At 36.4% G+C, this 23117-nt stretch overlaps 2 protein-coding genes and 1 pseudogene across 4 annotated transcripts; 1 reads left to right on the forward strand and 2 right to left on the reverse strand.

The window, feature by feature from the left end:
* The first annotated feature begins 1016 nt into the window (after nucleotides 1-1016).
* On the forward strand, nucleotides 1017-4263 carry LOC142521015 (uncharacterized; annotated as a pseudogene).
* Nucleotides 4264-4858: 595 nt separating this feature from the next.
* LOC142520139 (uncharacterized) lies at nucleotides 4859-16230 on the reverse strand. Of its 3 annotated transcripts, none has more exons than XR_012813911.1 (12): nucleotides 15762-16230; nucleotides 14840-14989; nucleotides 14163-14328; nucleotides 13302-13454; nucleotides 13032-13184; nucleotides 12187-12351; nucleotides 11916-12104; nucleotides 11454-11640; nucleotides 11159-11351; nucleotides 10632-10776; nucleotides 5502-5603; nucleotides 4859-5160 (listed from the first exon to the last, which is right to left on the reverse strand). XR_012813911.1 is itself a non-coding variant. In XM_075623139.1 (11 exons), exons 1-10 carry the CDS (start codon nucleotides 15946-15948, stop codon nucleotides 10633-10635), a joined length of 1683 nt encoding a protein of 560 aa, XP_075479254.1. In that variant the 5' UTR covers nucleotides 15949-16230; the 3' UTR covers nucleotides 4859-5160; nucleotide 10632. The 3 variants fall into 3 exon arrangements, 1 of the variants encoding a protein (XP_075479254.1); XR_012813910.1 differs by having other exon boundaries at nucleotides 14163-14324; nucleotides 15762-16229; XM_075623139.1 differs by lacking the exon at nucleotides 5502-5603 and having other exon boundaries at nucleotides 14163-14324.
* A 906-nt stretch (nucleotides 16231-17136) lies between these two features.
* Nucleotides 17137-22985, reverse strand: LOC142520707 (putative LRR receptor-like serine/threonine-protein kinase At1g74360). The gene is made up of 2 exons (XM_075623811.1): nucleotides 22598-22985; nucleotides 17137-20492 (listed from the first exon to the last, which is right to left on the reverse strand). Exons 1-2 carry the CDS (start codon nucleotides 22671-22673, stop codon nucleotides 17290-17292), a joined length of 3279 nt encoding a protein of 1092 aa, XP_075479926.1. The 5' UTR covers nucleotides 22674-22985; the 3' UTR covers nucleotides 17137-17289.
* Between the last annotated feature and the right edge of the window lie 132 nt (nucleotides 22986-23117).

Raw genomic sequence — 23117 nt, forward strand, 5'->3', positions numbered from 1 at the left:
GGTGGAAAAAGACAAAAAACATTGGATACTCTATATTTAAAGAATAAAGGAATCCAATGAAGAAAACAAGACAACTGGTCCCCAAAAATTCATACTATAAATAAGAATAGATGGGAACTCAGTAACTCACACCAAAAACCGAAACTTAAAAGATGTATTTTATATATCTGAAAACTTTGAAAATGAGACTCAAGTATAAAAGAAATCAGCGGGAAGCTCTGAAATGGTTAGTCCAACATTTCAAAGAAAAAGGAAACGAGATTACCGCAGATATCTTACAAACTCATCTCTACTGGTATTGCGGAGAAATAAAAGAAGATGAAAAGTTAATTTCTAGATTAATAATCTAGAAAAAGACATTTCAAGAAAGTGGAAGGACTATCCCAAGGGATCACTCAACCACTGCATGGTCCATATGCAAGCTGTAAATGCTTATCAAGATTTGGAATCCGAATTTCAAATTCGAAGAAGCCTTCTATAAATAAGCAGGTAGAAGGAAGATGAAGGCATCACTCAACCTCTTCGTTTTTCTTCAAGAACATTTGTAATATTTTCTCTTTCAAGTTTATGTGTGTAAAGAGTTCAGCTACTATTAGTAGCTAAACAAGTTCATCCTCCTCTACAGGAGGTTACTATGTATTAATAAATGTTTGTATTTGAATAAAGAGATCTTTGCTCTAGCCCCTCTCATGTATTATTTTCAAAATTTTATCTTTTGCTGTACACCTTAAGGTATGAAACGAATTAAGGTTGTGCTAAGTGCTGTTGAAGGAATCTGCGTAACCATCTGTTGCGACTGCGTGGTTGGATTGTGAGGAGCAATCTGTAAAACACGGTGGATATAACTCGGTGGCACTCTGGTCAAAGAGGTAAAAGATTTAATTTAAATTACGGAAACATGATTGGCCTTTAAGGGAATTAAGCTAGATTAGAGGAGATTAATTGTCTTTTAAAAAGAAGAGGTTAAATATTTAAAACCTATATGTCAGAAGGCTATAAAACTAAATGCCCCGACCAGCAACTCTAATTTTTGCAAATCGCCACTCCATCGTGAAAACCTAGCTCCTCTTTCTTTTTTCTTTTTTTTTTTGCTACCGTTCTTTTCATTCGCTCAGCATCAATCATTCGCGTGGGCGGGCGTCTCAGTTAAGGGTTAGCTCTTCCGTTCTTTTTTTGTTTTTTGGGCCCTCTCCGTTTGTATAATTTAGGGTTTCATGGTGTCTTTTCTTGAAATTTTCGTTTGAAGAATATCGTAAATATGGAAGGAAGATCGCCCTTTTGTATTGGCTCTCAGTGCTACTGATGTTGGGAGTTGAATTTAGTTAAACATTGATGGAAGCTTGTTATACCATGTATTGCTTACTGTTAATAGTGATGAGCATCTTTTCCTTATTTTTCTTTGTTTCAATGATGTTTGGTACTGAATTGTGGCTTCACTCTTTCAAATTGACACTTTTTAGTTAGTATTTAGGTGCAGCTATGTAACTGGAGAGGCTGCCTGGGATGCTGCGCAGTCAAGTGAGACTTGGTTCTGTGAGTTGAAGAATTTTCCACAATGGCATGAGTTTGAGGGTTCTTGCTATATCTTTTTTTTCCCCTGATTGATAACAATGTGATTCAAGATTCTGAGAACAGTATTGTTAGTCATGTAATGTAGTGATAGTCATTTTATGTAAATTCAGGGTAAATTTTTTATTTTTGTGATAATTTATGCTTGAGTAGTTTTTATCCTCATTGATTTGAGGCACATTATTCTTAATTGTGCCTAGACTGGTATTGATATATGTTAGCTATTTTATTCTTTAGATTATCTTTATAAAACATCAAAAAAAATTGTACTTCTATTCATTTCTTGGCAAACATGACTGCGCAGATGTGCCTCAACAAGCTTTTGATGAAAAATTTGAAAAAAACTACTTTTTGTTAATTGCTTTGGACTGATTCTGCTGCACTCCTTTATATTAATTTTGCAGGTTAGCTGACGTAAGTTTCCTAATGAGTGAAAGGAGAAAACGTAAATCATTTTGGGATACAGAAGAAGATGCCAAACACCTGTCTGGTGTGAATGAGCCTAATTCTTGGTCTGTAAAGGAACGCCATTGTAATTACGATGACAGGCGTTATCATGGCTTGTCTTCATCCGGAACATCTTCCATGCAAAAGTCTATGGATAATTCTGGACGAGCTTCTTGTGAAACCAATGAAGATAACCCAACTGTACTAATGGGTGATGGCTTTGTCAAAAGACGACAAGATGATTCTGAAGTTAAGGAAATAGGTGGGGTTAACAGATATTACAAGGATATGTCTCCAGGATTTGACGGAACTGAAAGGCGTAACAGTAACAAGTTTTGAAGATGATCGAAGCCATTCACGTAGGTATGTGATCTTACATCTTGTTTTCCCATTATTGACGTAAATAATTGATGATTGTGTGATGTTGATATTGAGAGTTTTCTTTGAGTCAATTTGTGCTTGTATTAATTATGGTAATGCTGTGTTTCCCTTATCATATATCACAAAATAGTGAATAGCAGGAGGCTTTCGATTTTAGTTTTCTCTCCACAGCTATGAATTATTGTGAATTTTGGTATCGTTTTATGCTATTATTTAGCCAAAAATACGAGTCATGTTCCATGTTTTGGATCTCAAATTTAAGCGAGTACTCTTGTGCTGTTAATAAATAGGTACCCTGCAAGAGGCAGAAGCCGGAGCAGAGGCAGGACAAGTGGCGGGAGTCGAAGTAGGAGCTTGAGCAGGGGTAGAGGTAGGGAAAGGGAAAGGGAGCGGGGGAGAGGCTGGAGCAGGAGCAGGAGCAGGAGCAGGAGTAATGACAGCGCAAGGGGTCAGAGCAGAAGTCGTAGTCCTATCGAAGATTATCGACGCAAGTCTTATGGATGGAGTGACAGAACAAGAGGCCCTGATAAATCATCTCAAAGTTGTAGAGACTTTGTCGTAGGAAGTTGCAGGAGAGGCAGCCAATGCAGATTTCTTCATCCTAGTAACATAAGCCATAGGGATGAGGATCGCTTGGAAGATGACCCTGCAGAAAGTTGGAGAAATAAAGTTCAAAACATGCTTACAGTAAAGGTCCTGAGTATGAAATGCAGGATGATGGTTCTGAACCTAATCGTGGAAAGGATGAACAGTTCTTAAGCAAAAATAGAAATGCATTTCCTTGCAAGGACTTCATGAGGGGGAATTGTCGTTGGGCGGATTCTTGCAAATTTTCTCACCATTCTTCTTCTGGTGAGAGTTTTGGAAAAAGCTTTAGTGTGAGATCTTTTGATAAGGACATTGGGTCACCAGTCGAACCAATACGAGAAACCCATCTGCAAGTTTTTTACTGCAGGGAGGTGTGATAGGAATAATTGCAGGTTTTCTCACGAAGTCATCAACAAAGGCAGTTTGCATGACAAGAATAACTGGTCGGATAAAACTACGAGAGTCTCTGATGCTGTGAACATTGTTGGATGGGGTGAAAAGAATGTAGCAGAGACAAAAGGTACTGGTGATATTAGTAATGAAATGGGCAATGGGATGGAAAAGGAGGACAAAACTTGGGGAGTATCGGAATGGAACGAGAGACCTCTGAATAGAGAGAAACAACCTTCTCCTCCCCGGGAAAGTAGTGGTCATGACCAAGACATAGGCTATACTGAATCCAAGGATAAAGTTGGTGTGGCAAACAAGCTAGAACAACTCATCTTACTCAACTCTCAGTTGCAAAACCAAGATGAAATTTTGAATGTCCAGCAACACAATTCATTGCAGGGAGATCACAGTTTCTCTGTCAGAGCCTCGCAGCAGAATGCTTCCTTCCACTTCACATATTCAACAGCAGCATCCGGAAATGTTACAGAATGATCTTGTGAATCAGTTTGTCTCTGGTGTTCTTGACGGGGTGAAGAACTCCCAAAAAACAACTCATCCTGATTTTTTCTCAGGGCAAAGCTCAAATGAAAAAGGAGAAAGAATGTTTCTTGGGCATTCTTCAATGTTAAACGAAACTATTGGAGGGCAGAATATGCTCTATCCTATGCCATCAAATGAAGTAGTTTCTGTATTTATTTCTTTTTATTGTACAGGATGAAGATAACAAAGTAGCAAGTCACACCTTACTTCAAAAGCTGCACACTCGACTGATTAGGAATGAGCACTACGGACTAAGCATCAAAACTCGTCCTTAAATTATGTTTAACCCGTATATTAATACATAATCCATGAAACATATATATGCCAGTAAGCTTGTTCAGAGAATATTTATCTTCTTTATTTTCTTCTAAGATAGAGCTTTTTAATATATTATATTTCAGTTATATCGATTATCATTTCAACGATCAACTTTTCTCATAATGATATCTATGCTATCTAATATCGTCATAACATGAGCCAATTTCACACTCGACAATAATGTTACATCTAAAGTGATGTTTGAACGCTATCAAAACGTACGACAGATCACAGAAGTTTCAATGCTTATAAACTGTATTTGATGGATATATATTGCAAGTCTAACCCCGTAAGGAATTTTCTGTCAAAATTATTTACATCTATTTCTCTCATATACCCCAATATCATCTATTTTTCAGCTACTCTTTGGATTCAAAGATACAGAACCAGCCACCCACAGCCTCTGCAACAAAAGAGGTCAGGATTCAAGTTTGAAGGTTCTTCACAAAACTATGAATAGAGAGTTCCTGTGAACAAGCATATAATAACCAGTTGCTGAAAGATTTTCTTCCCTTCACCTGTCAAAAATAGTTGCAAAATATGGGAAAAATATGAGCGGGAACAAGGGATCATCAAGGGCACATGGAAGCTGGTAAAGAGTACCCAGGATGGGAATATGCCTTGCTCAGTTTTCTCGGAGTGGTAACATATGAACTTCAAATGTACCAAAGCCCATGAAGGGACGCGTATAATATACACGCAATGACCATCTAAGTAGAAAGAACAAAAAGTGTGGATGCATATCCACTGGCAAAAGTGGGAGCATAAAAATACTACTTCCAGTTGAGAATTCCTAGTCAGAAACTATATAACGCCAGTGTCCTAAGATGGCAACTAAAATTGGATTTTATCAACTTCATCATCCTGCTGCCAAATAGCATTTCCACATGGAGATGGGTGACCAAAACTTCTGCCCCTTCCACGTCACTGCAAAACAAAAGAAATGTAGCAACTTATAAGAGCCAATAAATTCAAAATGCAACTGAGAACTCGTATCTTTCTATGAAAAACTTCTACTAAGAAAAGTACCAGAGACAAAAGGATCATTCCTAGCTTTCTTGTAATCGTGTATCATGAAATTTCAAGTTTGTGAATCAAAAACAACATTGGTGCAAATAACACATTATATTTTACACAACTGCAAAATAAAATAGAAGACACCCTACACCCCAGATATCGGTCATAATAAGAAAATTTCTTCCTATATTTTGATGGCATTGCGCAGGAAACGCTAACGAATAACAATAACTCTTCACAAATAGCAAAACCATATAGTTTTCTGGACGTCTTTCTCGTCTCACAACTGATTAATGCCTAGAAACATGTAGGTTAACAGATGTCATTTCTTCGGATCTGCCATTCATCTCCTCCTGAAATAAGGTTTAGCAAATTGAAAGCCAATAATCAATTATCGCAGAATATTATTTTTTTTTTTTTTTAGAGGAAACAGAATTTTATTCAATTATCGCAGAATATGCAATAATAACAGAACTACAGAGTATTCATGGAAACAACTCATGAAGCTCATTATAATTACACAGATACAAACTCCTATCACTTTTTTTGTTTCTTCCGCTTCATTCATGAGTGGAAACTAGATCAGAATCCCACCAACACAAATATGACTCTGCCATACTCATCACTTTCTAAATCATAGACTTTATCTCTGAAATAAAGACCTCATTTATCACCCAATTAAAATATCATCAGCCCAAAAGTTGCTTCAAATGTTTTTTCGAAACCGAAACGTATCTTCAATTAGTGCTTGTTGATTACTCTGTGTCTTGAAACATTTTCCATGAAGAAGAATATTATTTTAGTGTGACATCCTCAGTAAAGCAAGCATTATGTTCATCCTCTTCATCTTTACCTCAATGGCCCCAACAATGTATTTATTAACAACACTTTTATACATCTTAATCAATCTCTTTTCCCAAGGCCAACCACATCTAAACTACGGGACTTGTCTTTCAAAAACATATCACTCCACATGAAAAGCTCATTGCAAACGCAAATCCCTTGTAGTAAACCAAGATTCTATTTGCATTAGAAAAGTGGTGAATTAGTGATTTGAAGTGCTTAGATTGGCAATCCAAACCATTCCTCGTTTTTGCACCTAATCAATGGAAAGAAGAATAACGATAATAGGGAGATGAGAGAATATCAACGGCCAGTTACAATTCTTAAACACATAAAAACTTCTAAAACACGTAAAAACTTCTATATCACAAAGAAGGTGATCGAATCGTTTATAAATATTTTGTAAATCAAGTGGTAAAAATGATCACAAGTAGCAACTCAATGCAAGGCAACAATGCATATAAACATTCACGTACTAGTAACATCAGTCTATCATTCATCATCTCACAGCAGACATAACACCCCAGTAAGTCGCTAATCCTCCACGTTGAACTGAAAATAATTCTAATTTTATCCACAGTAGTTCCAACATCGAAGCCTAAATTAGCAGAAACAATATGATCCAGTCCATTAATAGAAACAACCTCAAACAAGAATAACCTGCCCCCAACACCACCTTGAAATTCAATGAATTAGATCAGAGACAGCCAAATACATCACCGACCACCGCCTTCTAACAATATACAAACTGGACAATAAGGTAAAAGTAATCCTCACAATCCCATACGACTGAAAAGCTTCATACGAGGACGGGGAAGAAAAACTCCACTCTGGTAATTGTTGACCATGATGAAACTGATGCACGATACAGGTCATGAACCAAGTGGTCAGGTGTTCCATAATCTTTTTTTTTTTATAAGAAACTATTTTATTAATATTAAATAGTAAAAGTTTACAAAGCGTAGTCGATGAGCGATCCACGATCCACGACGAGAAATCTAAACTAGGATCAAGTCAAGAACAAATAAAACACCAATCCCTAACAAGATCTGATAATAGTAAATGCTGAAACGAGGGTATGGTTAGTGTCCATCTCGCCACTCTGAGTTTAATTGTCTCCCACAAATTCTCTGAAGGCTCTTCTATGTCCTTGAAAAGTCTGTTGTTGCGCTCCAGCCATATCGACCAAAATAAGCAGTGGATAATAATGCACCAAAAGTTTCTGAGGCCCTTTCCCTTGAGGTAACCGTGCTCCATAACGAACATGTCTCTTGAATTGAGAGGAAAGGTCCATTCAAATCCCAAGTGTTGCATGACCTTGATCCAAATACATCTTGTGAAAGAGCAGTGAATCAATAGGTGATCTTGATTTTCCTCATTATTTTTACACAAATCGCACCGCTGAGGACATAAAGCGTAAGTCGGATTCCTTTTCTGCACTTTGTCACTCGTTTGCAGTTTGCCCAACGCAACAATCCAGGAGAACACTTTCACCTTTTGTGGGATCGGTACTTTCCAAATTTGAGCAGTGAAAGGGAAAGATGGAGTAGAAATATTGTGAAAGAAAGAAGAGTAGAAAGAATTAACGGAGAAAACACCCGAAGAGTCCCCTAACCAAACCCTGACGTCCCCTACCCCCACACTCAAAGATATTGAATCTAGAACCCCAGATAGAGATGTGAATTCTCCCAACTCAGTATTGTCCAACGTTTGCTTGGGTATTTTATTGGCTTGTCATGATAAATAATTTCCATCAAACATTTCATAATGCACAGACATGGTGTGGGGCCCTTAGCTCCTAATCGTTATTACAATGCAATCTGATTAGGGTTAATTAATTACAGCGGAAAACGAGTTTAAATTTTCTTTACAATGAGCCCAAATCATTTTATTTGAATACTAAAAATAGTATTTAATCTCACGTCATAAACATGCCCACACGAAATCAAAATCTATCATATACAAACAACTCACATTCTCGGGACATGCCCCGGTATATAGATACATATACATATATACTAGGAACAAGACAAAACATAAAACCTCAGCCCAAGCTGTGGCTCCCTCCAGAAGTACCCTCTCCGGTCTCCTGATATCCTGGAGTACCTGCCATTGTCCACACACAAAGACAACAACAGCCCCCCTTGGGGGTGAGCAAAGCTCCGTATGGAACAACCAATCATATATACCACAGATATCTAAGCAATGATATATGGTATGCAATGCATGTATGTCGTGGAGGTATCGGGTCAAATGCCCATCCACTGAGCACATGTCAGAATCAATCGAATCGCTATCAAATCAATGCTCGAGCTGGCACACCGGCCAATATGGGATACTCGTATGATAGCGTCGGCAAAGCGCCATCAAATCCCAAATCTCATATCCAATCATATGGGGCCACAATTGTCTATGCTTTACGGGTCATATAATACCGGCATAGCGATTGTGTTCACAAACCCCGGAATCCAATCCAATCATATCAAGGTATCCAAGGATCATAGCTCAACGTGCATGTCATGTATCGATGTCTCAATCTCAATGTCATGTATGCCACATCAATCAACAAATAAGGCATATAGACACATAATCTCATTCCAATCAATCAAATCAATCCGACATATATCATATAATACAGATACCTGTCGTATGTTACTCGGTCGCAACATACCTCAATTCTTCGTTTCCAGTTGATGTAGCTTGAAGATATTGATATTACACTTTATCTACATCAATAACTTACTCATTCCAATCAATAACATACTCCAAAATCATTAATATGAGTTTCAAATATCATTTGAAACTTCAAAAATTCATATCAAATCAAATTCATATCATAATTCAATTCCGACTTTGAATACAAGTTTCTTGTCGGTTATTCTACTACATATCAGAAATTCAACTTCAAATACATGCTATTCCAGCACTTTGATATTTCGAGCTGCTGGAACTAGAAGAAAATTACCTCAGTCAGAAGCTCTCGACGCGACGATCACAAATATATAATTTGTTTCGCGTTTAGACAGCGTTTTGAAGTGATTTCGGACGAAAGAAAATGAAGATCTCTCGTTTCTCTCTCTCGATTATCGAGTACAAAATGATAAGAAGAAGGAAAGAACTTAATCTTATCATCACCGCTTCGGCGCTCGGGCGGTAGAATTCTCGCGCCCGAGCGCGAGAGGTTCTGCCCCCGAGTCAAATATATACCGCGCTCGAGCGGTCACAAATTGCCGCTCGGGCGCCACCATATTCCACACTGGCGCTCGGGCGGTCATTTTCTACCGCCCGGGCGCCACATGTACTGTACCAAATGTTGGTTTTGGTATTATATTGGCGTCCGGCCTCTCCAATCGAGCTCTTACAACGTCAATTCATATTCAATATTCATTTCTCAATTTCATTGTCATAATATACATCAAATGTATAATCACATATCAAATTCATGAATTATCGATAATCACACAGGATTTATGATAACACGATACACGGTCCTTACACATGAGCCGAACAATAGTTTATATGACATTAAAAGGATGGTGCTAAATTCATATGCTTGGATTATTTTATTAGATTTATCAATAATGACATCCGTGAAAAGTTCGGGAAAAGATGTCCATTTTATTTATTATGCATTGAAGAGATTATATACGCGAAAACCTGACAAACTACAATGAATGAATAAATTTGGGCAGAAACTACAAACTTCTATTAAATACTTCCATGACGGAGGAAAATACACGACAAATAGAAAATACGCAATTTTCCAAATATAGCTGCATATGTAAATCGAATCTTTCCACGAAATTTTTCAATTCGTTTGAGGATATGAGTGCCTGGCCTTGTAAGAAAACTCAAAAATATTGTATGAATTTTCGGAGAGCCAGAGAGAGCGTGACCTTCTCATTCATCACTCTAAAGCACAAACCTTAGCACCAGTGTAAATATGACACCTTCCTCTGGAACTTCATCACTCTCCCCACTCCCACCCACTCCCACAAGCTATGGGCAACATGGTCTAGGGTATTTTTAAAAATTTTAAAACTATGGTTGATCAACAAAATCAACAATATTGTGGACAAAAATTGTCGTTTGCTTGTCTTAAAAGTAACAAAAAGAGTTAGCTGCAAATTGATAACATTTTAAGCATAACAAATCAGGATTCATGAAAAAAATTGCCCAAGAGACAATTTCAGGAATTATCCATGGAATCAAAGTATTAAACACAATTCCCCATGTCACTCTTATTAAGGAAAACCAAACATTACTGGAGTGAAATGATTAAACTTTACACATGGCATCGTCCACTCAACTTAACAATATAAAACTAAAATTTGCAACTGAGAACTGGAGATTCTGGAGTTAATAAACTATATAGATGAAGTCAATTCATGCTGGTCTACAGTTGCAATTACATGTCCACACCCAAGAGTCATCCACAAAGGCCTATCGTCTAGGCCAGCATTATCATTTACATTGGACATAGGGAATCCCAGACCATAAATTGATTTGCAATCACCCAAAATTTTTTTACAGAGTACCTCAGTTAATGGGAGGGTCCTGATCCAAAGAAACTGCCGATAGGTTCTCGGTAAAAATTTCCAAATTAGGGGAAAATGCATCCTTAGTGGGATCATTTCTCACAACAGTATCATGGACCACATATGGTTCCGAGGCTCCAGAAACCTGTTGATAAGACAGGAGAGAGAATGATCAAAACCTTACCCACCACATATCTCAATCTGACAATTCCGAACACACAAAAATAGAAGCAAAAAATATCACCAACTCCATGACAAAATCGGATTAAATGTGTTTGATATTGAGCTATGATTGCTACAAAAATTAGAACCGGGTCCTTGTTTACTTTAAAATGTCATTTGAAAACTAATATAACATGCTTAACAGGTGGAATTCAATTAGTGAATGCAACAATTTGGAAAACAATTTTCCACTCAAACAGGGCTCTATGCAGGAATCAAATTAATTCTGTATCAAAAAGTTTATTCATCATTTAAGGGGTAACAAGAAACAACTATTCATCATTTAAGGGGTAACAAGAAATAACCTCTGGGTTTATTGACAAATCAACAGGAGCTATATTCATCATTTCTGAATCAGCAACTTCCGCTCCTTTTTCTTTCTTAACATCACCTGCTTGACTAACATCATATGCAAAATGCTCCTTAGGTTTCTCACTTTCTCCAGACAAATTGTGACCATTCAGACTTGGATCATCACTTTGTGTTCCTTTTTCCTTCCTGTAATAAAATGGATATAATTATAAGCCGGATCAAATATCGGTCTAACACAGATTCAATGTAAATTAACAGACTATAATCGAAACAATTGTGCATCTTCACCTCTTGCAATGATCAGATCCTGCAGTAAAGGAGTTTGGTTTGTTGGAGAATAGCACTCCACGAAGAGGTTTTCCATCGATGATAGTTTCAATAGTATATCCGTCCAGAATGCTTTTAGTGACTTTAGCTTGGAAGGTTCTCTTCCCTAAAGGAGTCTGGTATTCATTCAAATAGAAATTTTGCCGTGCTGCAACAAAATCAATACATCATTTAGTAGATATCAAAAGCTCATAAAATAATTTAAAGAATTCCATTTTCTAAAGCTTTTTTAAACCAAAAAAATCTGGAATCTGATCAGAATGGAAACTTGAAACGTCAAGCTGCACTGTTGGATGATGAAACATCTCACGAAAGTATTATACTTCATATTAATCAGATACATACATATTTTCCCACCCAGTGTGGTCAAGGGTTATCATCAAATCAGGTTTCAGCTGAAAACAAAAAACAACTGTTTCTTACCTGGTGGCATATAACTTGATATCGGCATGGGTTGATAAATGGTAGTATCATGCAAATGTTCAAGTCCAAAGGCAGCCTTTCCAAATGAATGAGGAACAGAGGATTGATCTTGGCATTTCAACTTCAATTGTTTCCTCAGAGATAGCTTCTCTATCCGCCGCTCATCTCGCTCAACTTCTCTAGAAAGCCCTGGTATTGAAATTCTATAGCACAAAAAGAAAAAAAACAACCTGTGGAATATCACCATTAAAATAAGGGAAAAAGATCAAACCTGTGTGCAAGAAATACATGTCATCTAGTGCCTCAAGATTCTTATCGCAACCACCAATAAAAACAAGTACACCTCCCATCTGTGGATCCAAATTTTCACCGGCCATAGAAAACCTGCCAGAAGGGCCTTCACCAGTGGACACTATTTTCACCCACGTGCCATTTTCTACAAAAAAATAGTTCACAGTCAGTATGAAAGTTAGGTGATCATCATATTCAGCAGCCATGCTCACAATGTTGCTCAAATAATATTCTACTACCCAGCAAATTGATTATAATGCTACAACACGAGCTTCAACACCCCCCCCCCCCCCTCTTTTATCAATTAGTCTGCAAATGATACCACAAACATCTTATGCATAAACATTCAACAAATGACATCCGAAGTGAAAATTTTCGATGTATATAAAGTCTGGTAAGTAATCTTCTATAATGGAAACTAGATTCAAACTCACCAAGTAAAGTTTTCAAACTTCCCACAAGGAACCTTCGGGGAAGCAATAGTTGCAAAACTCATTACAAAAAAACTTTAATACAAACCGACAATTACAGGATTTGATGTGAGTCTAATAATACAAATCCATGAGTTTCTCAAAAAGTCATAGGTTAAACTGTACAGTAAACCTTATGATATTGTAATTTGTGAGGCTAATGCCTTTTTGCCGCATACAATCCATTCCCATGAGTTTTCATAGTCATTCTCACATAAAAACCACAAAAGCATACAGCACAAAGTAAAGACTGTCCTCTTTGTCCCATGAATCATCAAATTCGGCTACTGGGTCCAAGATATTATGTGATTATAAATAACAGGGTAGTATATAAATAAAAAGAAAACTTACATACCAATGTCCAGCATATATAAATCGTTATACAAATTTTGCTCATCTGAAAATCCTCCAAAGACAATCAAGTTCTTGCCAAAAGTAACTGTTGTATGACCACCTCTAGGAGATAACAATTGGCCAGTGGTGTTCAGCTTGCACCAGACAAGAGTATCTATTTGCAGCAAGGATAAAAATTAATCACATCAACACATAAACATAAATCACAAAATGTATAAAATTTTGTGCTGAAGTTGGTCATAGATAATGATGATGAAAAAAATGGTGGCACCTGCATCGAGTATATGGACATCGGACAGATAGTAATTGCATGAATCTTCTCCACCTATCACAATAATTTTCTTTCCCCAGGATGAGCATGTATGGCTATCCCTCTTGCTCGGAGGAGTGCCTGAAGGTACTACACTTTTCCATGAGAACGTCTCTGCAGACAATGGAAGAAAGAATTTCAGTAAGCTGATTTTCGCTTAGTTACCCCTGAACGTCTCTGAAGACAATGGAAGAAAGAATTTCAGTAAGCTGATTTTCGCTTAGTTACTCCTGATAAAGCACTGATGTTCTTTTTATGACAACGAGAACCACGATCTAATTCCTTAAGAGTGCGAGGGTAAATCGTAAACCCAATATGCACGTCCAATAAATAATGCACAGTGGTTAAGCAAGCAAAAAGTTGTGTGTGTGCTGTATTAAGTTGACCGGCCAAAATCTATTTTTATTGGATTATCTATCAAAGATCCAAAGACGAATGCCCCATGAGATCTAAGTAAAGCCTTTTTATAATCGACAAACAAAATTCAATAACAATTTTCAAGCAGAACCAAAATTCCCAATTAATTATCTAAAGAAGCTTCAGATAAGAAAAATTAAAACAGGGACAGCAATGCGGAAATAGAGTACATGTATGCAGGAAGTATGGCGTGACATTCATTCATTTTATTTTCTTAAAAGCTTTGATCTAGGAACCTCTTGTATATCATTTTGTTCACTTCATTCATAGTTAAGGATTTAGTGTCTACGAAGAAAATAGTTCACATTGCTAACGAAGAGACAAATACACACGACGTGACATAGAAAATCGTATGTACTTGTTTACATCAAAGTGACTGTATGAGAAAAACAATAAGGTGCATACCAGTATTTAAAATGTAAAGATCATCATAATAAATTTGATTGTTCTCAGATTTCCCACATCCACCAAATATGAAGAGTCTTTTGCCAATAAGTGCTGCACAGTGACCTTCTCTTGCTTCCGGTCCATCACCTCTTACACTTGGAGTAATCCATGAGTTCGTGGCTAGCTTGTACAAATATATGCCAACAAATAGATAAAGTGCATACCGGTTGGGCCAAATTTGGGATGTAATTTTAAGGTTCCACATTTATAATAAAATTAATCACGAGAAGAAAAACAAAAAGAAAAGAAAGGAAGCATTATATATCACTAAAATCTTAGATTCAACAGTGGCTATCAACAAAATAAAAAGGTTCATACGATGTCGTGACGTTTTCCCTCCTCACAACACCAAATCGCACCAGAAATTGGCTGGAAAATGAATAAAGCATGTCAAACTTTATGAACCTACTAGGCATCGCTATCGAATGGAGATTATCCACGAATAAAACTTAGACAGAATTCCATGTCTCAATTCTTTTAGCGACAACAAAAATAATTATAGTTTTCAGTCCAGCAATAATTTCTCCATTCAACACTATTCTACCGAGTAAAAGGGAAATTAAATGAAATCTTGGGGCAAGTACAGCTTCATTATACCATATGGGAAAAAATGCAAGTAATATAAGCAAACTCACAAGTGTCCAATATATGCAGATCATTAAGCGGTCTTCTCCCATCTGTACCACCAAACACAAACAGGCTTTCTCCAACCGTGGTACAGCTATGGCTGTCCCTTGGGGTAGGTGGCATACCATTCATCACGGGCTCACTCCATATCATATTTACTGCTCGTAAAATGTACCAAACATTAGAAACTTGGACATTTTTGGAAAACTACACGCACATACACTCTCACACCGATGATCACATGCATATTATACAACAATATGTTGTTAGTACGCTATGGTGATGTAGACATGTTATGACTGCTGACAATGTAGATGTCGCTGAGAAACTTTGACATACGTTATTTCAGGCGCATATTCTTTAAATTCAGATTTCATGCATATATGTGTTGCATGAATTGACTTATGCACATGCTATTGGTTTTGTGCTCACCCCGTTCCTTAATTCTGATGCATGCTAATGAATGTACATATATTTTGGAGAAATTTTCATTGATATCTATGAGAATATAGGTTCTGAATTCTTGGATTTTGTTGGGTTCCAGTCTACGGGAGATTATGTCAACTTGAAATCTACGGGAGATTATGTCAAATTTTTTCAAGTATTAAATCATAATTGCATGTAACATGGGTATGAATTTGGGCATGTCAAGACTAAAGACAATAGCCACCACACAACAAATTCCACACCTTAAGTCCAACAATTAAAGCCACACACACACACATAAAGCGTTCCCCTCGCCTTAGGCTTTGTGAGTACGCTCTAGACTTAAAACCTCAGTGAGATTTGTGCTGCTAATAATTATGACTCCAAGATTCGTTGAAAACTCTAGAAATAAGCAACAGGTAAAATAGAACCCAAAACCGTGAACACGAAGGCCACAGCCCTAAAAAAGAAAAACAAAAGATATAACATCAAGAGAGTACACACCAGTGTCGAATACATGAACGCCGTTGGTCTGGCACTGATCACTGCCATAGCCACCGAACACATAAAGAAGCTTCCCTCCTCTAATGGCGTTACATGTGTGACCCCACCTCACCCCAGGCCCTCCTATCCCACCTCGAGGATGCGCCTTCACGTTGTCCCATCTCATGAACATGCCCCGATTATCCATTCTTTCTACTAATGCAAGCAGTCTTGATTTTGAAAACCGAACAAGTGAAATTGGATTTTTCGGAAAAAATCGCAATGCCCAGTTATTATTCGAGAGAAAAGATTCCTACAACGGATCGTTCACAGGAAAAATGTGAGAAAACTTTTAAATTTACTTTCTTGGGAAGTGGGTTTAAGGAGTTGGACATTAATTTTGGTGTTTAATGGCCTAAACAAACATTTATTGTGGTATCGAGTAAAGCAAAGCTTTAGCTTCAAAGGGTTTCTCTGATAAACCAATAAGCATTGTTTGCACTTTGCAGGCCTTGAATTTTTCATTATATTTTTATTTAATTTGTTAAAAAATAAAATGTTATTTTTATTTAATAAAGTTTTTTTTAGATATATTTTTTTCAAAAATATTATCTTCCAAAGTTAATAGAAAAAATGTGATATTTGAACTAACATTTTAATTCTTTGTGTCATATATATTACCACCCAAATTTTTGCGAAACGGTCTAGTGAGTCAATTTTGTGATATTGATTTTCTATTTGAGTCACTTATTAAAGTATTATTTTTTATGTCAAAAGTAATTTTTTATTACAAATATGAGCAGAGTTGACTCGTCTCATGATAAAGATTTGTAAGACCGTCTTATAAGATACATATAATTATATTAATCTCTCATTCTTGGATTCATTTTAAGTTTTACGTTTTTATATAAAATATAATAATGTTATAATAACTTTTCTATTTAGTTTTGGAATTTAGGCAAAAACTTGTGTGAGACGGTCTCATGGATCGTATTTTGTGAGACAGATATCTTATTTGAGTCATTCATGAAAAAATATTACTTTTTTATACTAAGAGTATTACTTTTTATTGTGAATATCGGTAGGATTGACCCGTCTCACAAATAAATATTCGTCAGACCGTCTCACAAGAGGCCTACTCTTATATTTAAACTTTTATTTTGAGATTATTTCCATAAAAATAAAAGTTATGTGTGAAAGTTGGGTTAACTCATTGTGACCACCATTTGTTGAAATTGTATAATGCAAGGGGTCGTATTATGTGTTTGTAGAAAATGTAGGTCCTTTTTTTTAAAACAAATGTGATGGGAAGGTTAGAAATTTAAATATCTCCTTATGTCATGAAAGATGATTCCATAATTTTCAGGATTTTTTTTATCTATTTATTGGACTATGATCAACTTTGGAGTTTTTGTTTACTTGCAACAAAAATCATAAGTTAATGTACATATTATTGCATGTTTACTATTTGTTCTATTGCTAACATTTTGAACTGATGGGAGACTATGTTCTTGGATCCACTCTAACAAGCCACACTAAGTAATTTGCATCAATCTGAGGGAAGAGAAAATTCTTCGTTTTGGCTGCAAGAAATCTTGAAAAGCATTGATAAAACTTCCTTCATGTTAGGCCTAGAATGAGGACTCTCAGCTGTACACCAGACACCGGTCTGAAGCAGTTTACTCATCTGTTCTGCTCCTTCTGCTAAGCCTGATACTAATAACGCGACCGGTATAGTTGTCCTGTTGTACCTGTGTCTCCCGTCTCCTACGACCCGTTTAGCCCATTCGACCAAGCATTCTTCGCCTCCATCGACAGCCCTTCTACTAGTTGCTAGCTCCATCACTAGCACGCCGTAGCTATAAACGTCACCTTTTGTTGTTGCTTTCCATGTCTGCCCATATTCTGGTGCAACGTATCCCACGGTTCCTGCCACCATCGTGCTGACATGGCTTCCTCCAGCATCAACCACCCGTGCTAGGCCGAAATCCGTGACTCGGGCATTTCCATTCTTGTCGAGGAGTACATTGCTAGCTTTTACATCTCTGTGGACTATGGTAGGGAAGCATTCATGGTGTAGAAAGACCAAAGCCCGTGCTACGTCTATTGCTATCTCTATACGTCTTCTCCAGTTTAAGCTTACTCGGTTGGTGATGATATCCTCTAAGCTTCCCCCTTCCATGTACTCGTAAACAAGTAGTTTTTCTGATCCATAGAGGCACCATCCATATAGAGGAACGAGGTTTGGATGAGGCCAACCGAATGCATTCCCGGTTAGGACTTCCATTTCCGCTCTGAACTCTCTTTCCCCTTCAATGCCTTTTGTTTGAAGTTTCTTGATGGCTACTTCCCTGGCATCTGGTAGAACTCCTCGATAAACTGTTCCAGATCCTCCACGACCGATGATTCTGTCCTCTGAAAAGCTTCGTGTGGCTTTCACAATGTCGGAATGAGTGAAGGCTGTTTTATCTAGGCGAATGACTTTTATCGTGTTTGACAACCATGGTGAAGATGTACCAGAGCTTGATGCAAATTCGAGCTGCTCCTCTAACAGATATCCAGAGTCATGAACAGGGCTTTTTAGGGTGAGGTAAACTATGAGAGTCATGAGCCCACAGATCAAGAATGCAAGTATTAAAGCAAAAAGAACTACTCCTAGGCCTTTAGGCTTCTTTTCTGATGTACCCATTATTCCGGATGAACCATCAGTAGCATTGTCGATGAAGGATGGAAGGTGTAAAAGAGGATTGCCAAGGAACGACCATTTTTCAAATGTTGATAACCGACCGGTCTGTGGGATCACACCAGATATGTAAGGATTGTAGGAAACATTGAATTTAGTTAAATCATTCAAGTTATTCAAGCTATTAGGAAATGCACCCGAAAAGTTGTTATATGACAGATCCAGATTCTGCAAGCACTTAAGGTTGCCAATCTGCCAAGGAATTTGGCCAGAAAAATTGTTCCCTGTAATATTGAGGACAACCAGTGGCAGCTTTTCAATCACTGAAGGCAGTGTACCATTGAATTGATTGAATCCCAAATGTAACATACTGATATTCAGCATATTTCCAATTTCTAGAGGCACCTCACCAGATAACCAATTCCCACTAAGTTGAACATAGCCGGATATAAGAGTAGTTCGAACACTAGACCCCGGTAAACAAACAGAAAACAGACCATATCCTTTAAGAATCCTGTCCCATAAGCCTTTACAGTTCTTTCTTGTTATAATGTTGTTCACAAAGCTAAATGGAGGGTAATCTGCCGGTATCCATCTCATCAATACCAAGCATTCCCCCGAGCCCAGAATCTGGTTATCTTTCCTGTTTAACAGAAACGTAGCCGTAGAGCTCATGCCAATTCTTGTCAACTGAGGTGGTATTGATCCTGAAAGCTGGTTATTTGCAAGATTCAGCCATAATAAGCTGCTGCAGTTCCCGATTTCCGGTGGGATTTTGCCTGTCAGTGAATTGTTAGCAAGCATCAGCCACAGAAGGGAGGTTAAGTTCCCTAAACTTGGAGGAATCCAACTTTGTAACATATTGAAAGAGAGATCAAGTGCTTGAAGGCCAGAAAGATTTCCGTACTCGCTGGGTATGCTTCCTGTGAACTGATTATAGGCAAGAATCAAGAACTGTAAGCCTGCCATTTGGGATATTTCAACCGGTAATGGACCAGCCAGATCATTGTAACTCAAATCCAACCGAGAAAGATTGGATAGTCCAAGAATGCCAGACGTGTATATCCCTCCCGTGTACAAATTTGTATGCAACAGAAGAAATTTCACCTGCGTGAACCTTCCAAAAATTGTCTGTATATCGCCTCCAAAATTGTTCCTGCTCAGATCAAGAAACGTCAAGTTTCTGAGGTCTATTAAAGTTTCTGGAATATCTTTTGAAAAGTTGTTGTTTCCCAAGTAAAGTTCTCGAATATTATGTAGTGATCCTATCTCCTTAGGAATAAGCCCTGTAAATTTATTACCCCACAAACTCAGAACCTCCAGGCCTCTACAGAGAGAGATTTCAGCTGGAAATTCTCCTAGTAACTGATTATCCGACAAATCCAACAAACGCAAGCTGCAATTCTGAGTGAAACTCCATGAAGGAACCGTGCCAGAGAACTTGTTCTGAGATATCGAAAGTTCCTCAATCCTATCAAGTCCAAGCCATATATCTCCTTGCAAAGAATTTGCACTCAGATCAAGATACTTCAAATTACTGCACGTTTCAAATATGCCACCTACCTTACCAGTGAAATTGTTTTCGGAAATATTTGCAACCACCAAATTATAACAATTTTTGGGTATACTCATTCCTATATCAACTTGAATTCTGTTAAGGGTCAGATCAAGAACCTCCAAATTTCCAAGAGCAGTGAAGTCGAGTGCACCATGTAGAATGTTGTGCGACAAATTCAAGAATCTGAGGTTCAGGCACTGGCCTAAATCTTCCGGTATGACCCCGCCTATCGTGTTCATGGACAAGTCGAGATAGGATAACTCTGTTAAGGCAGAGAAGTTTTGGAAGAGATTGCCACTTATACTGCAGTCAGAAAGATCAATTTTCGTCACACGATTGGTCGTTTCATTGCAAGAAATTCCAGGCCAGCTGCATGGAGACAAGTCTTGAGGATCCCACTCTGGGTATATTCTTTGATTCATAAGGACAGGATTTTCTTTCTCAAGATATGCTCTAAGCTCTAGCAGTACTTCCCTATCAGTTTGTACTGAGTCTCCAATGGCAAACTTTGCTGTAAATGAAATAATATCCCAATAAATAAATATATGTATGTATATATCTAACATACATATAAATATATGACTTCTAATTGTGAATTTTTCAATCTACCCTTATTCATTTAATGTAGCAAATTAAATCAATAATTTTTTTATGGGTTCTTTTATAATTTATTGTCTATCTTAAATGCCTTTGGATATTAATTCATATTGAATTTATCAATTTACCCATAATTTTTCTTTGTTGCTAACTAAAATTTGTTACTAAAATTAGTGTATTTCTTCATGGTTGCTAATGAATATTTAATATTCATATCTTTTCTTTTATTTTATAAATTGATTTAAGTAATAATTAAATAAATAGTTACTCAATAATTTAGTGATTTCATTTATGATTCATAATGTATTATGATAATATTTTAGATAATAATATTTTTAAAATTAAAGTTTCTATTATTATATATTTTGTTATCAATTTTCAATTCCGTTCTAAACATATGATGAAATTACATACATAAAAAACAATTTTTTCTCTTTTCTACATATTAATTAATTTATCATTATATATGATGAATTTACATATATAAACTATTTTTCACATTTCAAAATAACAAAATTGTTATTTAATATTACTCACTTGTTAAATTAACTAAGTTATGTTTACCAATTCATTGTGCATTGTTACTATGATTGCAACTTACTGAAGCATATGTGATGACATAGAGTTGTCACCCTATGTGTTTAAATTATTATTAGTAATTAAAACTACTTTGTGTTCGATGAAATTATTTGATTAGTGAGCATAAATTTGATTTAGAAAATGATTTCTAAAATGTAAAATAACAACTATATCATATTTGTTAGGTGCAATAATTGTTTATGTAAGGTATAACAATCCAAATGTGACGTTTGAGTTGTTTTACTATTTTAAAAGATTTTAGTTAATGTTGCATCGTTACCCCGGTTATAACTTTTGGTAAAGTAGCAAATACATGATCTTACAATTGGTATATATAAGAGTCAAAGTCATGCGATCGATTCTCATAGATTGCAATTAGTGTGATTATTGATATTGTTGGAGTGCAATAATTGTCCTTGTTGGATACATCGATGGAATCATGATAATTGAGCTATTATACCATTTGAAATATTTGAGTTGATGTGTAATATCTATTTTATAAAAGAAAAAAGTTAAACAAAATTTGCAATGAGTTAAAAGTTGGCAAAAACACAATTGATATTTAACTTAATAACAAGTTTAGGGGTTTTATTTTAACATAATTATGATAATTTAGTTAATTAAGAGAATTTTATTTGACAATCACTGTATGCACTCCATTTAAATACATTGTGATTTTGGTTTTAGTAAAATTTATTGTTCTCTTAATTTTATTTTTATTGTTTTTCGTTGCAATGATATTTGGATGAAAAATATATTTGTTAATTTGAGAGAGCTGTCATTATGTTATAATCATGTAAGTTGAAAAATGTTATATAAATAAGTGAATATATTTGATTTATCGTCATGGCGTATTTTTATTTATTGTGTTTTGATATATTTAAATTAATAAATACTAATAAACAATATGTTATTCAAACAATTTTAAAAATTATTAATTATCTAAATCTCGTTATTATATTTTTCATTATTAATTACACACGTGCGATCATTCCTAGTATGTAGATATATTGTAGAATGCAAGTCAACTCAACATGATCATTGTCGAAAAAACCCAACTCAAATCAACAATAAAATCTGCAGAATTCTTTAAAAATCGCCAAAACCAAACCGAAAAAACACTTTAGGAAACATGTGATTGAAACCGGTGAAATAATCGCAAATTTCACGTATAATTTGATCAAAGATCGCAAATTTTCTCATTGTACTTGGAACTTTTTCGACCCCATCGAATTCGGTTCGGTCGACCCTACCCCTGCGGGCACTGCCTGCAGGGGTCGATCCAACGGCTCGTATTTTTTCGAGCCAATTTTTTTTTTTTTTACATGGAGGTGGGCCCGGATCACTCATGTGGAGTGATCCTGGACCGTTCATTGCCCGTGCAGGCACCTGCACGGGTAGGATGAAACAAACCATCGAATTCCCAGTCTCTTCAGTTACCTGTAATGATGATCAAGAAACAGAGCAAAGCAGCACGAAACAGGCACTGATCAGTTTCCTCTTCTGGCATGATCATTGGAACATAAAACCACAGTCCTGCCTTCCCCGTGTCCTTCGATTTTCGGGTTCTTTCAGACAAGTCGGTGGCATTTCATTTCACGTTCGCCAAAATCAAAAAACGAAAGAACACATGAAAGTTCAATGAAAATATGAAGAAAAAAAAATTTTTAGAAAGTCGAAGCTTTTCAAGTGTAGGTCGAATAACAAAGAGCCTGCAGAAGCACAAATCCAAAACTTGAAACAGATGCACGTACGCCAAAAAATATATATTATAACTCGATCCCAAGCACTCTTTGAATAACAAATTTGATTTCAAGAAGGAATATTTGGATTAGCGCTTCTTGTCTTCTTGTTTTTTCTTCCTTTTGTTTAATTGTGAAAAAGAAAGGTTTAGAGTTTTAAATTAAGCCGCCCAATTTGACGTGAGATTTTGTATAATTCAAGAACAGAAATTTTCTTC

Source organism: Primulina tabacum, chromosome 12 (assembly GCF_025594145.1).
Source record: "Primulina tabacum isolate GXHZ01 chromosome 12, ASM2559414v2, whole genome shotgun sequence".
In the NCBI taxonomy this organism is placed as follows: domain Eukaryota; kingdom Viridiplantae; phylum Streptophyta; class Magnoliopsida; order Lamiales; family Gesneriaceae; genus Primulina; species Primulina tabacum.

Excerpts from the sequence above, each read along its gene's own strand:
- LOC142520707 (XM_075623811.1), bottom strand. The coding sequence starts at position 22,673 with ATGATCATGCCAGAAGAGGAAACTGATCAGTGCCTGTTTCGTGCTGCT. Across the intron at positions 20,493-22,597 it reads TTTCTTGATCATCATTACAG|CAAAGTTTGCCATTGGAGAC; the intron begins GTAACTGAAGAG and ends TTTCATTTACAG.
- LOC142520139 (XM_075623139.1), bottom strand. The coding sequence starts at position 15,948 with ATGGATAATCGGGGCATGTTCATGAGATGGGACAACGTGAAGGCGCAT. Across the intron at positions 12,105-12,186 it reads CATGTATTTCTTGCACACAG|GGCTTTCTAGAGAAGTTGAG; the intron begins GTTTGATCTTTT and ends TTTCAATACCAG. Across the intron at positions 11,352-11,453 it reads GGATCTGATCATTGCAAGAG|GAAGGAAAAAGGAACACAAA; the intron begins GTGAAGATGCAC and ends ATTTTATTACAG.